Source organism: Gadus chalcogrammus, chromosome 7 (genome assembly GCF_026213295.1).
Source record: "Gadus chalcogrammus isolate NIFS_2021 chromosome 7, NIFS_Gcha_1.0, whole genome shotgun sequence".
NCBI lineage: Eukaryota > Metazoa > Chordata > Actinopteri > Gadiformes > Gadidae > Gadus > Gadus chalcogrammus.
Window position 1 is genome coordinate 18,210,402 of NC_079418.1, and position 17,038 is coordinate 18,227,439.

Genomic DNA, 17,038 nt, shown 5'->3' on the forward strand with positions numbered 1-17,038 from the left:
GACTATTTAAACATATGATTCGGGGCAAAAAATATAGCGTTTCATATATAGTGTTTTCATTGACATTTATTGGATTTTTTGGTATGTACAAATACAGACATCTTTGAGTTTTCCAGGTCAAAATATCGGATACAAAAAAAATAAAAAAATAAACACAAATGTCCATCATCTCTTTGAGTCTTATGAATGTTCCTTATCAGCAACACAAAAGTAGATTCATCTAAAGTGTCAGTAAAAGCTCAAAATAGAACATGTAAATTTCATTTTAATAATAACTAAAGCAGTCAAGTAAAAAAAAAAACATGAAATTATATTTCAATTCTACTTAGTAGATAATAATAAAATCCTTCCATGATTAAAAATGTGAAATTCCTACAAAGAAACGTGATAAAAAAAATCCTTCCCCATCAGAGTTGCAGCACGCCTCCCGTTATCTATACCATGGTAACTGGTCCTGTTGGTTGGTCAACATATTGCCATCCGTTATAGATACCATGGCAACGGGTTCAGTTAGAGGTGCAGCTTGTTGCCACCTATTACTGATTGCATGGTCTGGTAGGGCGGCGCGGTAGAAGTGACCACTTCTGCCGTTTAACCTCTCTATATTGTACACAGACATAAATAAACAATACACTACAGTTCCCTTAATCAAATCTGGGCCAATTCTTCCAATGCCCAACTTGAGCATGGAAAAGTGTACAATTCCATCTGCTCAATGAGAGAGTAGGAAGGAGAAAGAGGTAGCCGTGTTCCCTGGATCAGTGACTGCCGTCGGGGGGGCTTGAGGAGGCAGAGGAGCTGTTCATCTCCTCGCAGGCAAAGTAGTCCTTCAACGGAGCGAAGAGGTGCCGGATCACAGGCACGCTCCAGGACTTCCCCAGGACCTTCTGCCGCTCCTTGCGGTTCATGTTCCTAACGTCTGTGTAGTGCTTGGGGAAGCCAAAGATTCTGGATGGGTAGGGGAGACGATGGAACTCATTCATTCAGGATCGGATATACAAGATCATTTTGTTTAGACATCCAGAGAGAGAGAGAGACCAACAGATTAATAGGGGGATGCTATCCATACAAATCTAAACTGGCTGGTAGAATAAAGACTAGACAGGCCTATAGGGGACCAGGTCAAAACATATGACAGGGTCTAACCCGACTGTGGGTGGAAACGTCCTCATCATGGCTGACCCCCAGCGGGGGGTGTCGCTCAGACACTTACGTCTCGATCTCTGTGATCCAGAGGTTGTCGTCCTTGCCATTTTCAACGACAGGACATATAGGGACCTTCCCCTGCTTCAGAGAGTTTGGCTGGGTGGTGATCGTCTTCACCTTGGTAAACTGCAGGGACACACAAAGTATTGTTAAAAATCGAATGCTGTCGGACATTGGCAGGCCTGGGGGTGAGGTATGATGGAGGGTACAGTAGGGGACCAGGGGGGCCTGGGGGTTGAGGTATGATGGAGGGTACAGTAGGGGACCAGGGGGGCCGGGGGGTGAGGTATGATGGAGGGTACAGTAGGAGACTAGGGGGCCGGGGGGTGAGGTATGATGGAGGGTACAGTAGGGGACTAGGGGGGCCGGGGGGTTAGGTATGATGGAGGGTACAGTAGGGGACTAGGGGGGCCGGGGGTTGAGGTATGATGGAGGGTACAGTAGGAGACTAGGGGGCCGGGGGGCTAGGTATGATGGAGGGTACAGTAGGGGACTAAGGGGGCCGGGGGTTGAGGTATGATGGAGGGTACAGTAGGGGACCAGGGGGGCCTGGGGGTGAGGTATGATGGAGGGTACTGTAGGGGACCAGGGGGGCCTGGGGTTGAGGTATGATGGAGGGTACAGTAGGGGACCAGGGGGGCCTGGGGGTTGAGGTATGATGGAGGGTACTGTAGGGGACCAGGGGGGCCTGGGGTTGAGGTATGATGGAGGGTACAGTAGGGGACCAGGGGGGCCTGGGGGTGAGGTATGATGGAGGGTACAGTAGGGGACCAGGGGGGCCTGGGGGTTGAGGTATGATGGAGGGTACTGTAGGGGACCAGGGGGGCCTGGGGTTGAGGTATGATGGAGGGTACAGTAGGAGACTAGGGGGCCGGGGGGTGAGGTATGATGGAGGGTACAGTAGGGGACTAGGGGGGCCGGGGGGTTAGGTATGATGGAGGGTACAGTAGGGGACTAAGGGGGCCGGGGGTTGAGGTATGATGGAGGGTACAGTAGGGGACTAGGGGGGCCGGGTGGTGAGGTATGATGGAGGGTACAGTAGGGGACTAAGGGGGCCGGGGGTTGAGGTATGATGGAGGGTACAGTAGGGGACTAGGGGGGCCGGGGTTTGAGGTATGATGGAGGGTACAGTAGGGGACTAGGGGGGCTAGGTATGATGGAGGGTACAGTAGGAGACTAGGGGGGCGAGGTATGATGGAGGGTACAGTAGGAGACTAGGGGGGCTGGGTGGTGAGGTATGATGGAGGGTACAGTAGGAGACCAGGGGGGCCGGGTGGTGAGGTATGATGGAGGGTACAGTAGGGGACTAGGGGGGCGAGGTATGATGGAGGGTACAGTAGGAGACTAGGGGGCCGGGGGGCGAGGTATGATGGAGGGTACAGTAGGAGACTAGGGGGCTAGGTATGATGGAGGGTACAGTAGGAGACCAGGGGGGCCGGGTGGTGAGGTATGATGGAGGAGGTACAGTGCAGGGTTTAACGGGAACCTACCCGGGCCTCTCTTCCCGTCTCCAGACATTGCTGAAGGTTCAGCTTGTCCTTCTGGGAGGGAGTCATTGGTCTGTGGGGACAAACAATTATAACTCAATTTTTCAACTGGATATACACTGTTATATTTTGTGACATTCCTAATGTTAATTCCACAGTTAAAGTTTAGGTCACAAACACTCTGTGTGAAAATAATTATGCAAAGGTAACGGTAGATAAAGGAATGTCTCGCTAATAAATACTGTATGTAACGCTGTATGTATACAATTCAATGGTCGCAACGCTATAGTTTTGGTGTGAATTAGGGGTTTGTTTGATAACTCTGTAGGTGCCAACAGCAATAAACTATAATAAATGTACAATGAGACTGTGAGTAAGACCGCATTTCTATCAGATGATTATCAGGAGCAGTCGTTTAGGGTTTGTAGTCTTGCTGAATGACACGGATCAACAGCCTGATGGACTCTGGTTTGTGTACCTGTTCATTCCCGGGATGTTACCCCAGAAGTAACGCGCTCTATGGGCCGGACTCACTTTCACCGCGTCCGCCATCACTGGGTTACACTGTCATCCAATCAGATTGCATGGTTAGATTACTGGTTACAATAGATGCACCACTTTCAGCGTCATAAGACATTTATTACAGTCAATAAACAAGACTAATGAGAGGAGATGAAACGTAGGTACTTATACGTTATACCACTGTAACGACCCGGTAGCCTGGAAGGTTCTTACCTCCAGGAAGCGGCAGATGTTGAGTTTGTCGTGCCTGTTCATCCACACTACATTCTCAAACATCCAAAAGAAGGGCCTGGGGTCGTCTTCCCTGGGTTTGAGCAGGTGGAGGATGCGGTAGTACTCGAAGAAAAGTCTGCCACTGCCCTCTGTTGGCAAGAGAGAGCATTACACCACCAGGAGGCTCACACTCGTCCCCATAGAGACATGAATAATAAGTGACCAATGTACTTTTTACACCTTTGATTGTTTTAACATTTAGAAAGTTGCAAAAGCAAATTATAAATTACATATTGTGGTTACGATCAGGAAAACCTCGAGAATATCTTCAGGTTTTGCTGGAAATAAATCATACAAGTCTGATTTTATATATTTTTGAGAGAACTGGTGCATTCAGACACATTTTTACATGTTAACATACCATAGATACCCTTTCTATATGGGTTGACAATGGACAGGTCATTGCAGGGACTTCCACCAATCAGCAAGTCAAACGGCCCCCATTTTGTTAGCTGTATTGGATGAGACCAACTGTCAATAACATGGGGCATTGTGAGCATCATACAGGGAACCAGCTTTACAATCAAACATAAGAGTCTTGACATGTTAAAAGTCATTACAAAGATACATTTAATAAGAACGAAAAACCTTTCAGATTATGAGAAACGCTGCAATGGGAAACTCCGGTGTTAGGTTACATACTGGTGTTACTTACCAGTATCATACTGGTGAGTATCATTTAAAATCTATCAGGGACCGAATAAATCTTATGGTCGATAAAGACCTTTGTCATGCATGGTTTCTAATGTTATCAATCAATAAATATGCAGCCATAAGCAGAACAACACTTTTATTGTAATGTTTCGTAATCCGGATTTTGGGGAAAATAATGACTCACTTACTAAACCACTGTGGTGGATGCATGGTACACAAGCCCAGCTGAGGTTTACCAACAACCACCTCATTAACTACATTCAATGAAACCCCCTCTAGGACTAGCCCTGGGGGAGTGACCCCTTAAAGGCACCCAGTGCAACTTTCGAGGCTTAAAAATAAACATTCAATTTCTAGTCTTTTTTACACGTAGTAAGTTTCAATAACTCCATACCATTACATACCGACATTCAAGCAGCAAAGATGAGACGTCGTTGTGTGGTGAGAACTGATAGAAAATCGATAACAACAATAATGCCGCCATTTTCTTTATTTTTTGTAACCTACAATAAATAAAGCAGGCTTCCAGTCAATGGAAAAATGGCTTCTCCCCACCGGCGATTGTTGTTGTTATCGATTTTCTATCAGTTCTCACCACACAGCGACGTCTCATCTTTGCTCCTTGAATGTCGATATGTAATGGTATGGAGTTATTGAAACTTACTACGTGTAAAAAAGACTAGAAATTGAATGTTTATTTTTCATTGAATGTTTACATAAAGTTGCACTGGGTGCCTTTAAGGACGATAGAGAACGGAGAGCGCATCCACCTGTTCCTTAGTGATGAACCGCACATCGTCGACGTGCGTGATCCTGGTCTCATGGTTGATACGCGTCACTGCCAGGGAATCCTCGCAGATCTCTGAAGCAAAATACTTGTCCACTTTGAAACCAAGGTCCTTCAGCACTAGATAACCTGGAGAGAAGCACAATGACACACGCATCACGTTGAGCCCTGACTGGCCTCCTGGCCCCGCACATCTCTTCTAACGATTCCTCTTAGCCCCGCCCATCTCTACTAACCCGTTCCTCTTAGCCCCGCCCATCCCTAGGAACCTGTTCCTCTTAGCCACGCCCATCTCTACTAACATCTTAGCCCCGCCCAGCTTTAACCTGTTCCTCTTAGCCCCGCCCATCTCTGCTAACCGATTCCTCTTTGCCACGCCCTTCTCTATTAACCGATTCCTCTTTGCCCCGCTCATCTCTACTAACTGGTTCCTCTTAGCCCCGCCCATCTCTACGAACCTGTTCCTCTTAGCCCCGCCCATTTCTACTAACCAGTTCCTCTTAGCCCCACCCATCTCTACTAACCTGTTCCTCTTAGCCCCACCCATCTCCACTAACTGATTCCTCTTGGCCCCGCCAAGCTCTGCTAACCCGTTCCTCTTAGCCCCGCCCATCTTTAGTCACCTGTTCCGATGCCATCAAACAGCGACAGAACTCGGAGTGGTCGCCGTCGATTCGCAGGAATGGACGGGTAGACGCGATGAGGTTCCTGCAAATGTTCACAAATCCCAGCAGTGTTAAACCAGAAAGAGAAGTCTGAATAGCTCAATATAGGTTTGGCTGACTTCCAGACAACAATCCCTAGGGATAGGATTAAACTATCCAATAATTGAATTCGGCCCGAATTCAATTATTGGATGACTGGTCTGTCTACCTACCTGACCATCCACCTGCGCACATTCTCCCTGTGCACTCATTGCACATGGCTTTCACAACACAGACCTATTGCTAAAGCTAGCAAGCTAGTTTTGAAGTTCATGTGTTTTGGGGAAGTGGGGCTTTGGAGAAAGTCTTGGGATTGTTTCGGTTTGATCCTTACAAACTGTAGCTTTCTCTGTCTGGTTTCTCCAAAATCGCTCTAGCTTTAATAAGGAAGGAACTGGGACCTGCTGTCACAGAAGACCACTCACGAATTCCATGTCGCTGTTATTGGCGAAGAACTCCTGGACACGGACGCTCCAGTCCTTCCTAGGCTTCAGGGCACCGTGAGCGGCCAGTGGCTGACACAGGTAGCAGATCCACGGGTCTGTCTCCTTCAGAGAGTCAAAGGTGCCTGGGTCCACCAGGATGTCCAGGCAGTTCAAGCAGAAAGACCTGGAGAGAGGCGGTGAGCTGCGGATGAGCTGATGGGAAACTCTAGCAAATCAGGCAGACACACAGCAGAGATGTAGTCCAGACAAGATGCACCTGCAGCAGCTGTCGTTCCCGCACATTATGACCTCCATCCCGTAACAGCAGATGGTGCAGTAGGACTGGTAGCCGTCCTCATCGTAGTGGAACAGAGTCTCTGTGAAGTTATCCTGTGCAAGAGGACACAGACCTTCATAAGACCTGTCTCGCCGACAGAGTTACGTTGCACGTTTCCATTTCTCCATGTAGAGTGACGGTTGGCTCGTCGCTCAGAAGAGATGACGGCATGTGACTTTTCTTCTTTTTTTTTTTAACTGACCTTACACCTTTGACAGAGGCCTCCTCTGAACAGGGGGTGGGGGGTTTCAATGTCAGTGGTGCCGCAGCACAGACAGAAGGCTGCACAGAGAGGAAAGGCGTCAAGACGGGAGCACAGCGCATGACAAGGGTACCTTGTGGGCAGAGCGACGCTAGGTCTGTTCGTGGTTAAGGAACACGTTCACGCATGTGGTGATTTTGTGAATGTGTAAAAAAAAAAAAAACTGTTCAAGGCTCACCTTCAATGTCCAGTCCCTGCTCTTTGATGCTGCGAATGGCGGCCTCTAGAAAAGGTTCAAACATACGAAGAAACATTCAGTCAACACAAGGCAAACGGTAAGGGACTGCATTCACTTACAACCCAGCATCCCATCCCATACACGAGAGCTCCTATATAATAAAAGCTCTTATGCAAGTATTGTTTTATTATTGTCGGCCTTTGTGCCGAGTCATGTTTGGACACACGCGGGCCAAGGTAGTTCACCGGACCTCTGTCGTTCTGGTCTGGTTGGACGTAGTCACCGGCCGCCTCCTCGATTTTGTGGCTCGTCTTCGGCTTGTAGGTGGGTATGTCCACCAAGCCGTCGTTCCTCCTCTCCGACCCTCCTCCGGAACCGTCCCCTTTCTCCTGTCCCCAACGCCTCCTCTTCACCTTGCCGGGCGTTGTGGGCGCGGCGTCTTGGGAGTTGCTGGCGGACGGTTCGTCCGGCCTGCTGGACAGCGGCAGTCTCCTCCTCTTCGTCTTAGGCTGGTTGGTTTTCGTTTCATCTGGATGGATATATATGGATTTAACATTGGGTCAGTTCAACTTCATTGATTCAAAAGGTTTTGAAACTTTTTATTTGTCACATACACATGCAGGGTATGCAGTGAAATGTCTGTGTGACATACTATAAAAATATATAATAAAAAAAAAATGAAATAAAATACAAGTTCTAACAGAAATGAAGAATATTATAAATATATGTACAATTAAAACTGGATAGACAGGGAGATGTGCAAAATGTATTGTGCAATATGGCCAGGGTCAAAGTGTCCTTGTGGCCATACTCGAAGCAGGGACACGACTTAAAATGTATCGACTCGAAAATCCTACACACACAATGCAAAGGATATTACAAACTCAGATCTTGTGTTTTGACCTCTGCGTTGAGGTCACGTGAGTGAGGCGCGTGTACCGTTTGGGGCGTCTGCCGACTTGGAGCCCATCAGTATGCCGGAGGGGAGGGCCCACTGAAAGGCCCAGTCCAACTTGAGCACCAGCAGCTCCTCGGGGTCCTTCGGGGAGAACCGCTTCCCACAGCGCCTGGCCGCCTCCTACAACACCACCACAGGACTCACGGTCATCACACACACACACACACACACACACACACACACACACCAGCCCAGGGTCTTCCCTACTAATCGGACCCCGTGCCACTGTATCACACATCAGCCACTGGAGTAGACTGGGTAGCCCCGCCCATTCTGCCGGGCGATTTGAGTTCGCCCTGCAGACGGGTCTGGAGTAGAGCCGTTTTTTTGTTTTTTTTTCGGAAGCCAATCACCAGGCTGGCTTTTCCCCCTGGCGCGCTATTGTCTGTTTTAACACAATGACGACAGGGAAGCGACGGCAAGCAGCCAACTGCTTGCAGAGTCGTTTGAACTAGGCCCGTTGATCACGCCTCTTGTGCTGAAGAGAATGACGGCAGCTTCCCCAGACCCAACGAGAAACTACGATTGAGCTTGGTCTGGCAATAGCCAGGCTACCACTAGGATAGAGTCCACCCCTCTCTGCCTGGGGCCAGGAGAAAGACAAAGAACACACACACACACACACACACACACACACACACACACACACACACACACACACACACACACACACACACACACACACACACACACACACACACACACACACACACACACACACACACACACACACACACACACACACACACACACACCTGTAGAAATCGGAATACTGCGGTCCTGTATTTAGACGTGGTGGCAAATGTCTTGTTGCAGTAACACTGCTTGAAGTCAGCGCCGGGCTGCAAACTCTGGAAAGGGACCTGAGATAAGAAGCACCGAAACATTAATAATAACAATGATGGCAATCGTAATAACATCAGCTCATGATGGAATCGAACTAGCAACTGATCTGGCACCAATGAGGGTACATCCCTTATCCATTAATTATCATTAGTTAATGCAGTAATGATCATTCACTACCATTAAATCAAGGTAAGCTACTTACCTAGTGTGGTGGCAATTTCCTTTAACAGATTTTGCGTCTAGTAAAGATGAGATTTCTAAATGCAAAAAGCCATCACTTTATACAGTTTCAGATCCTCCCCACATTGCAGATGTCAATAATCAAATCAGTTTATGTTTACTCAAGACACAGCGTTGCCCGTGTTCTCATCGAACAGATGAGTGCACAAGAGGATGTCCTACCCCTTGTGACCGTTTAGTACGAAGGTTAACATCACAAATTAATTCTGAGGAAGGCAGGCCGGTTACCAATAGAAAAGGGTTTACATTTAGATGCCACTGAGGAAGGGTTAGCTGATCAAAGTAAAAGGTTAACATTTTGATTGACTCTGAGGAAGGTAGGACAGCTGACCAGAGTTAAAGGTTAACATTTGGATTGGTCAGCTGTCCTACCTACCTCAGAGTCAGAGTAAAAGGTTAACATTTTGACGACATCACTCACTCCAGCGGTGCGGTGGCTGAACCACGCAATACATAGTTGGCACTGAGGAAAAGCAGGGTGACAAGACGATACACGGAATGGAAAACGAAGCCTACATGACTAAAAGGTAGCAACATAAGAATTTTCCCATCACACTAGTAATTATTTCTAATTTTTTTTATGGTATTCATTGATAAATTATTTTAGGGTTGCTAGGCCTAACCCCTATGCTAATGCTATATAATAATGCTTATAACTGCATTAAGTAAGGGATAATGCTCGAAGAGGTGTCAATTAATTCCTGATAATGGACACCTCGTCGAGCATTATCCCGCTTATACCACGGTCACTTGCCAAAGAAAATAAATTAAGACCATTCATTTATATTTTCATGCGTTTTACAATCCAAATATAAAGTTTTTCACAAGCCATAACTTTGTTTCCCTGGTAACGCCTGAGGGTTTGACTAATTCCTGGAACAACCATTACCCTCCCGTAAGGTTCTTATGCAACAGATCGTTGTTCACTACTCCAGTAATTAGGACGGACCTTAGCTACGATTTGGCAACGGGAGGTATTCTAGTCCGTCGGCTTCGAGTGCGTTCCCGTTGCTATGGTTTCTAATTTTTTGAGACAGGCTGATACGATACGCTAACTGATTCCTCTTATGATAACGGTGTACAGACAATCTGACTGGAACTACCTAGCAGGTGTCCGTATATCAGGAGTTAATGCACACCCTGCAGCCAATCAGAATCCAGCATTCCCCCAGACCGTGGTCTAACTAATGTTAATTAAGGGTAAACTAATGTGCCGTTATATCGTAAAGTGTTTCCATCATATCCCACGTAAAGGGACCCGGTAGCCCTACCTCAGAGTACTGCTCCTCGTCTCCATACCACCCGACCAGGCAGACCCGCGGGGCGGTGGAGGCTCGGCCCCGGGCCTTGATGATGGCGGGCCACAGAGAGTGGCCCGGTCGGGGGCCCCACACCAGCCCGCCCACCCAGGGACCAACGTCCTCCTGTAGGACACACACACACACACACACACACACACACACACACACACACACACACACACACACACACACACACACACACACACACACACACACACACACACACACACACACACACACACACACACACACACACACACACACACACACACACACCTTTATTTGAGTCCACAAATCACATTACAAGAGACGGGATTCAAATATTTCAGAGATGAGATAGGTCTTTGATCGAGGGTACAAAAAACATCTCCTGCGCCACACTGCCAGGCTGCCTATCACTGCTGATATGGAGCACAACTTTACCAATTGTTTAGATTTTCAGCTGGAGAGCCCACCCAGCCTTAACCCACTGAAAACATGGTTCTGGACATGCCCCAAGCTTCCAAAAATAAAAACTATTAGCTTGCATTGGTAGCCTAGGTCCCTTAGTATTTCCAGAATGGGCTGGTATTTAACGATTTTATCATTGAAAGCAATTTCCATGTACAGATCAAACACACAGCCTATCTCAAGTAAGAGCACTTCCCTACTGTCTCTGAATAAAAACACATCAAGGGTATTTGGGATGTTACACATCACATCAATAGAGCTATTAAACCATTCCGGCATGATGCGTGAATGTTTGTACATGGTCACATTTTCTAGAAATACTTCTTTAACATTGCTGGAAATCAGATCGACAAGTCGGTCATGGCGTGCAATATTCAGTCCTTTGTACATAGTACAGCCATTCACAACATGGGCAACTGATTCAAGTTGATGGCCAGAGTGCATTATACAGTGTGGATGGTGGTGTGCAGGATACCATAATGCCAGATTGTATTTGGTAGGTAGCACCTGCAGTCTAGCTTTGGCAGTGAAACAGAGGATGTCCTCCCCAACAGCAGCATTTTTTTTTACATGGAGTGGGAAGCACAGTGGTTGGTAAAGTCTAGGCATGCTAGCTTTCCCTGCATTCTAAGTCCAGTCCAGTATTGTTTGGTCTCTGTTTGTTTTATGTTAAGAAGGAATCTCCTTGCTGTTGTGTTCTGTAGTATGTGTTGTGCCTCATTGTGATATACAGTTGCAGTTACAGATGGGTCGGTGACAACTGCATCGGATGCCTGTGCTGCTGTGTGTGAGTTGTGTTGTGTCCATTCCAGTTTGACCTTCATTCTGTTGCACAGATCATTTAGGTCCGGCCAGTCCGACCGAACTCCAAAGCCTGCAGCTTGTGTGTCAAGTTTCCCGCTGCTTTTCCTCCCAAAGCCTAAGAAGCTGTCCTTGCCTGCTTTGGCCAGAGGGACCTTCCTCTTCCTGAGGTCCAGCATGAGGCAAGCTCTCTGACAGTGGCATCATCATTGTTGAGCATGCTGAGGAGGTGTGTCAGCCTGGTAGCAGTGTATACCCATTCCACGTTTGGGACACCCAGCCCCCCCTCTTTATGTGAGAGGAAGATGAGATCCCGGGTAGAGTGCGAGTTCAGCCCTAGCCATTTTCTGACAGCCTGGACTGTTTTATTGTTCATGTCCTGTCAGACATTTTGCGGGATGTGGACGTTTGCAAAGAGGTGTTGAACCTTTGCCAGGGCCACCTCTCTGATAGCGTCCAGTTTCATGACTACAGGGAGTGAGGAGGAATCAATTAGATCGATTCTGTTCTTATAGGCACTACATAGCTCCTGTGCCTGCTCCCCCCAGTCACCCGCAATGTTGATGTTATGGCCAAGATAGGTGTTTGACTCGTGGCGTGAGTAGACCCTGATAGGCTTTGTTATTGTGAAGGAGGGTGGTTTGTGAGACTTGGCTTTATACCAGCGATTTCCACCGCTGCGTCGTTCATAAAGAGCTGTGCTTCACCTCCAGCTTTGACCAGTGAAGAAACTCATCTGTTCTGGCCAGCATGTTGTGTATGACACTCTATGACAACTATGGAGGACACCTCGACATCATCACACACACACACACACACACACACACACACACACACACACACACACACACACACACACACACACACACACACACACACACACACACACACACACACACACACACACACACACACACACACACACACACACACAGGTTTCGTGTCGTTTACAGATGTGGTTGCCATGGTAGTACCTCAGGAGGTGGCGCCTCGGTCTCGATTGTGATGTCTTCCGAGATTGTCTGGTTCACCAGCGTGGACGTCATATCCACTTCCTCTACATCACTGTCCATGATGCTTACATATACCATGGGTGGAGAGGCACTCACTAGAGGTCACAAGAAAATGGAGCCATTTCATAAATCCACCACCTCACTGCTTTTCATCAAGGCCAAAATCCAATGCATTTGAATATTCCCCAGCCCTAATGATGTCGCGCTTGTAATAAACCCCATATCCATCATGGAATTGGAAGTAGCATCTCCCTATCCAAGTCACTCTCATCTGTAGATTAACTGTCCTCCAACGATTGGTCCTTAGATGTGTTCATCCTAACTGTTTCTTACCTGTGCTTGATGTATTTGGGGAGCCTGTCATGGAACAAGAGGCCACCCTTGCAGGCACATGGCTTCCTAGAGAAGAAACAGAAAACAGACAACAACGTGAGCATGTATTGATACAAAGGATTTTGCTTACTGACAAATTTGATTTTATTCCATACGATTTGTTCGCGGTCCAGGGCCACTGGGGATGTCAAAGTCCTCGCTGATACCCGACCCACTATCTGATGAAAACAAACCAATCCAGGATCAATGCTTCACCTGTGTTAATGCAGAACATTAAGTTCAGTCTAGTGGCATGACATTTACCAGAGGAGTGGTCGGTCGCCTCAGACACTTCTTCCTTGTCCGCCTCTGCTGCTTCCTCCTCCTCCTCCTCATCTATGCCCGAGTGTTTAAGCTTCTCGGGGGAATGGCGTCTGGGAATGGGCGCTGCGGACACGCTGCTCCTGAAAACCTGGAGTGGGACATAAACCGCCACGTAGAAAACCAAGCAGCGCAGCATACAGACATCAGCATTAGGATGAGCAAGAGGACGTCAAATGGGATCTGTACTACGCGAGTCAATGTGGATATGTCTTTGTAGAAAGCTTGTAGAAACATAGATGCAGACACTTGCATGTTCCATCCAAAGCAAATTATTACGAAGCAGGTAGGAGTTTAGAGTATCAGACGCCAAAGGGGGCCTATCCTTCACTGTCTTGACAGCTTCTCTGTGGAAAAGAAAAACATTGTCCCTCCAATACTGTCTTTTCTTTCTGTTGAGGGTTTTAAAAAGCTTTTAAAACCCCACTTGTTCAGGCAGGATTTGTATTTGTGTTCTTTTTTTCTCCCCACATGTTTTTACCTCTGTATGTATATGCCGGTTCCTGTTCTTTGATCATTGTATGGTATGGTTTTAGGCATCAGGCTTTGAGTAGTTTGTTTAGGTTCATTCCTTCCTGTCAAGTACTTTGGGACTTTTTGTTTGAGGTGCTAAATAAATGGGTTAGGCCCCCCTCGAGTAAACACCCAGCTTACTCCAGGTAGGCTCACACACTCTTGTGGGACCCTTGGGTTGAGTAAACTTGTATATTGTGCAGAGGCAGCGAAGCCCACAGACCTGATCAAACACCATGTCCCTGTTGAGAGAGTGCGGCAGGGCGAGAAGGGTCTGCAACAACCTGTGCAGCAGAGAGCTCCTCTGCATGGTCATGAGCACCTGGGAAGAGAGCATTTTCAGCCAACCTCAAAGTGGTACAGGCTACAGTAGTACACGTTTGTCAGCGCAGACTCCCACGCCCTGTCGTTTACCTTGCCCCAGTTCCTCTCTTTTCGGTCTCTCCGGTGTGCCCCGATGACATCCTCCTCTTCATCAGAGTGAAGGTCAAACTCCTGTACCACGTCCCTGGTCAGATTGTGATACTCTGGGGATCGCGAGGTAGACAAGCGCAGATGCGAACACAGTTTCCTCATCAGCCAGCCACGACTCTTCAAAGCCTGCCAGAAAAACCACCGGGATGATTATTACAACAATGATTCTGACTAATCAGGATATTGTATTGTGCTTAAGCCTTTACAGAGCAAATTTAGCAACGTGACACGATGTCCTACGTATTTCTAATGCACCGGCTCAACTCCAGGCCACGCCTACCTTGCCCTGCCGCGGCGGCGTGAGCAGCAAGCCCATGTTCTGCATCGCCGCGAACCCCAGCTCGTCCGGAAAGCTCGCCCCGATGTTCTCCAACACCGCCTGGGTGAACGCCACGACGTCGCCCAGAAACGTCTCCCACGACGCATCGTCCGGGGCGCCCTCGGACCGGAGCAGCTCCAACAGGTACTCGCTGACCCGCGGGCTCACCTTCAGCTCCAAGTCGGGCAGGAGCAGGCCCGCGTCGCGCAGCATGCCCCGGTCGTGCCGCTCGAGGTACGGCCCCACGGAGGAGCTCTTCAGGATGCGCGCCGCGTAGGCCTGGCTCAGTGCCGCCATCAGCTGCAGCTGCACGGCCAGCCCGGCCGAGCCCGACAGCTGAGCCTCCTGGAAGGCGCAGAGGGGCTGCAGGGCTTGGCAGAGGAAGAGCGCGCCGAGCCGGACGTTCCGCCGCCTCATCAGGATGCGGATCCGCCGGGCCTCGGGCGAGGGGCCCAGGGACTCGAAGTAGTCCAGCAGGCCACGCCAGTCGTTGGTCATCCTCCGCACCATGTGGCTGATGAAGAGGCACTGGGCGGCGACGGGGACGGACGGCTGGTAGTGCCTCGAGCAAGCCGCCACCTCCCTCAGAGCGGCGCCGGCGGGGAGGCTGCAGTTAGAGAAGTGGAGGTGGATGTGTTGGGCGAGTTCGCCCACCGTGCCGAAGGCAGCCTCGAGCCCGTCGCTGCAGGCTCTCCCCGCCAGACCCGGGAGACTGCTGAGGGACACCAGACCGGGTCGGAAGGCCCGCAGGCGCGCTTCCATCTCGCTGTTCGCCCCCCGGTCTGGGGAGTCGCAGTAGAACACGGAGAGGTTGTACAGGGAAAGGCCGAAGTGGATCAGAATCTGAATCAGGCGGTTGGAGTCCAGTGCGCCCCGGTTCGTCGTCGAAAGGGACGGCCTGGCGTCGAGAAGCTTCAACACAGCCGCCCCTGAACGCTGTTCATAGTAGCCCACCAACAGGACGGTAGCTTTGAGGCCGTCCATCAACTCCACACCGCTGTACAGGTAGAGGCAGTAAGGTGTGTGTGAACAGACCAGGGCAAGCTCCCTGGTGTAGTCTGGAGACAGGATGTGAGACATTGCAAGCTCAGCCTCCTCTTTCGACGTGAGCATGTATTTTTTGATCAGGTCCTGTAAACTCTCTGTGCAGGGAGCGCTTATTTCTTCTTCTCTTTCCCTGTGCTTTCCAACACCTGCATCTGTTTTCACCGCCGCTCCATTTGTGTTTCTCACGCTCACCTCCGCTTTCTCGCCCATACCGTCATCGTCGTCCTCAGAAATCGTGACGACTATCTCTCCGATCTGGCTGGGAATCTCCTTTGTCTGCCTCTCTCTCCCTTCCAGTGTTTGGCTCTTTGTTTTCACCATCGTCCTCCTCCTCCGTCTCTTAAGTCTGCCCGGCGCTTCTCCCGAATATTCCTCCAATGCCTTCTCGCCGTTCACTGACAACTTCTTCGTGATAGAAGACGCCTTCTTTGTTCTCTCAGACATCTTCATGGTTTTTCAAGAGACCTTCTTCGTCGTCTTTGGTAGGCCATGCACTTCGTCAGTCGTTTTTCCCCAGCCTCTTCGTCTGTGCCTTTGGTTGGTCCAGTGCTTTGTCGTCCGTTGTCACTGTCGTAGTTTCTCCTACAACAAAAAAATTAGAACAAAATGGAAATCACATTTGTACAATATTGTTTCGGCCCAGACAGACCAGCAGGTGGCCAGGACATTCTATATATTCTAACTATTGTCTTCATCGGCCATTTCTACATTTCCAATTCAGTCAATCTGTTCTTGTTTTTTGGTGGATTTCTTCAATGTCGCTCCTGAGCCACTGCTGGATGCATGTAGGAGAACCACTGCAGTACAGTTGAATTCCATGCAGGGCTACTACCAGAGAATATTGCTACCGCCTGTATTAAACACACTTCTGGTGGACATTGCAACACTGATCAGTGGCAGGCATGCTGCTGTTTGCTGGCAAGGTAAGGAGCCAGAGGCAAACGGATCCACAAAACATTGGTGGTTAAGGACAACCACTAGAGAGTTTAATTGAAAGGGTAAATACCTGGGGCAACAGGCCCTATGCTGCGTCCTTTCCTGCCCTTCAGAGCGTTGTACGTCCTGCCCGCGGTTTGCCTATCAAAGAAGGCCTTGAAGGACTGCATGAACTTCAGACAGGCAGGAACATCCCTTCTCAGTAACGCCTCCACAGGCACGGACTGGAGGGGCAGAGACAAGAGCACAAGGGATATCATTTATATCCTTTGGGAATGGATTTTTTTATGAATGTAAATAATTTAAAGTATCAAATAAAAACATCCAACAATGATATCCTCTCCTTCTTGAACACATTTATTTTAGGTCATGTGGATACACACAAACACACACTACCTGTGCACTTCGGGTCCACCTTAGTGAAGCAGGTACGTAGGGATTTATTGAGCCAGGCCAGCAGCTAAATGCCGTTCAAATCCTCAGATAACAGACTATCAAGGCTCACAGACGTCACGCAGCTCCAAGCACCAACATTGTCAAGAGAAGCATCATCTCATGAAAGCAGCTACAAATTTCCCCTGGGGATCAATAAAGTATACATCTATCTATCCA

General features: G+C 48.7%; 1 protein-coding gene across 1 annotated transcript; it reads right to left on the reverse strand.

Moving 5' to 3' along the window:
- Positions 1 to 42: 42 nt before the first annotated feature.
- Positions 43 to 16,034, reverse strand: LOC130386335 (uncharacterized). Its single transcript, XM_056595190.1, has 23 exons — positions 14,405 to 16,034; positions 14,065 to 14,250; positions 13,874 to 13,972; positions 13,081 to 13,228; positions 12,933 to 12,995; positions 12,778 to 12,843; positions 12,406 to 12,539; positions 10,151 to 10,303; positions 8,549 to 8,656; positions 7,775 to 7,913; positions 7,086 to 7,364; positions 6,836 to 6,880; positions 6,598 to 6,677; positions 6,336 to 6,448; positions 6,059 to 6,242; positions 5,553 to 5,637; positions 4,913 to 5,058; positions 3,850 to 3,940; positions 3,429 to 3,577; positions 3,172 to 3,257; positions 2,697 to 2,766; positions 1,214 to 1,332; positions 43 to 948 (listed from the first exon to the last, which is right to left on the reverse strand). Exons 1-23 carry the CDS (start codon positions 15,938 to 15,940, stop codon positions 759 to 761), a joined length of 4,269 nt encoding a protein of 1,422 aa, XP_056451165.1. The 5' UTR covers positions 15,941 to 16,034; the 3' UTR covers positions 43 to 758.
- Between the last annotated feature and the right edge of the window lie 1,004 nt (positions 16,035 to 17,038).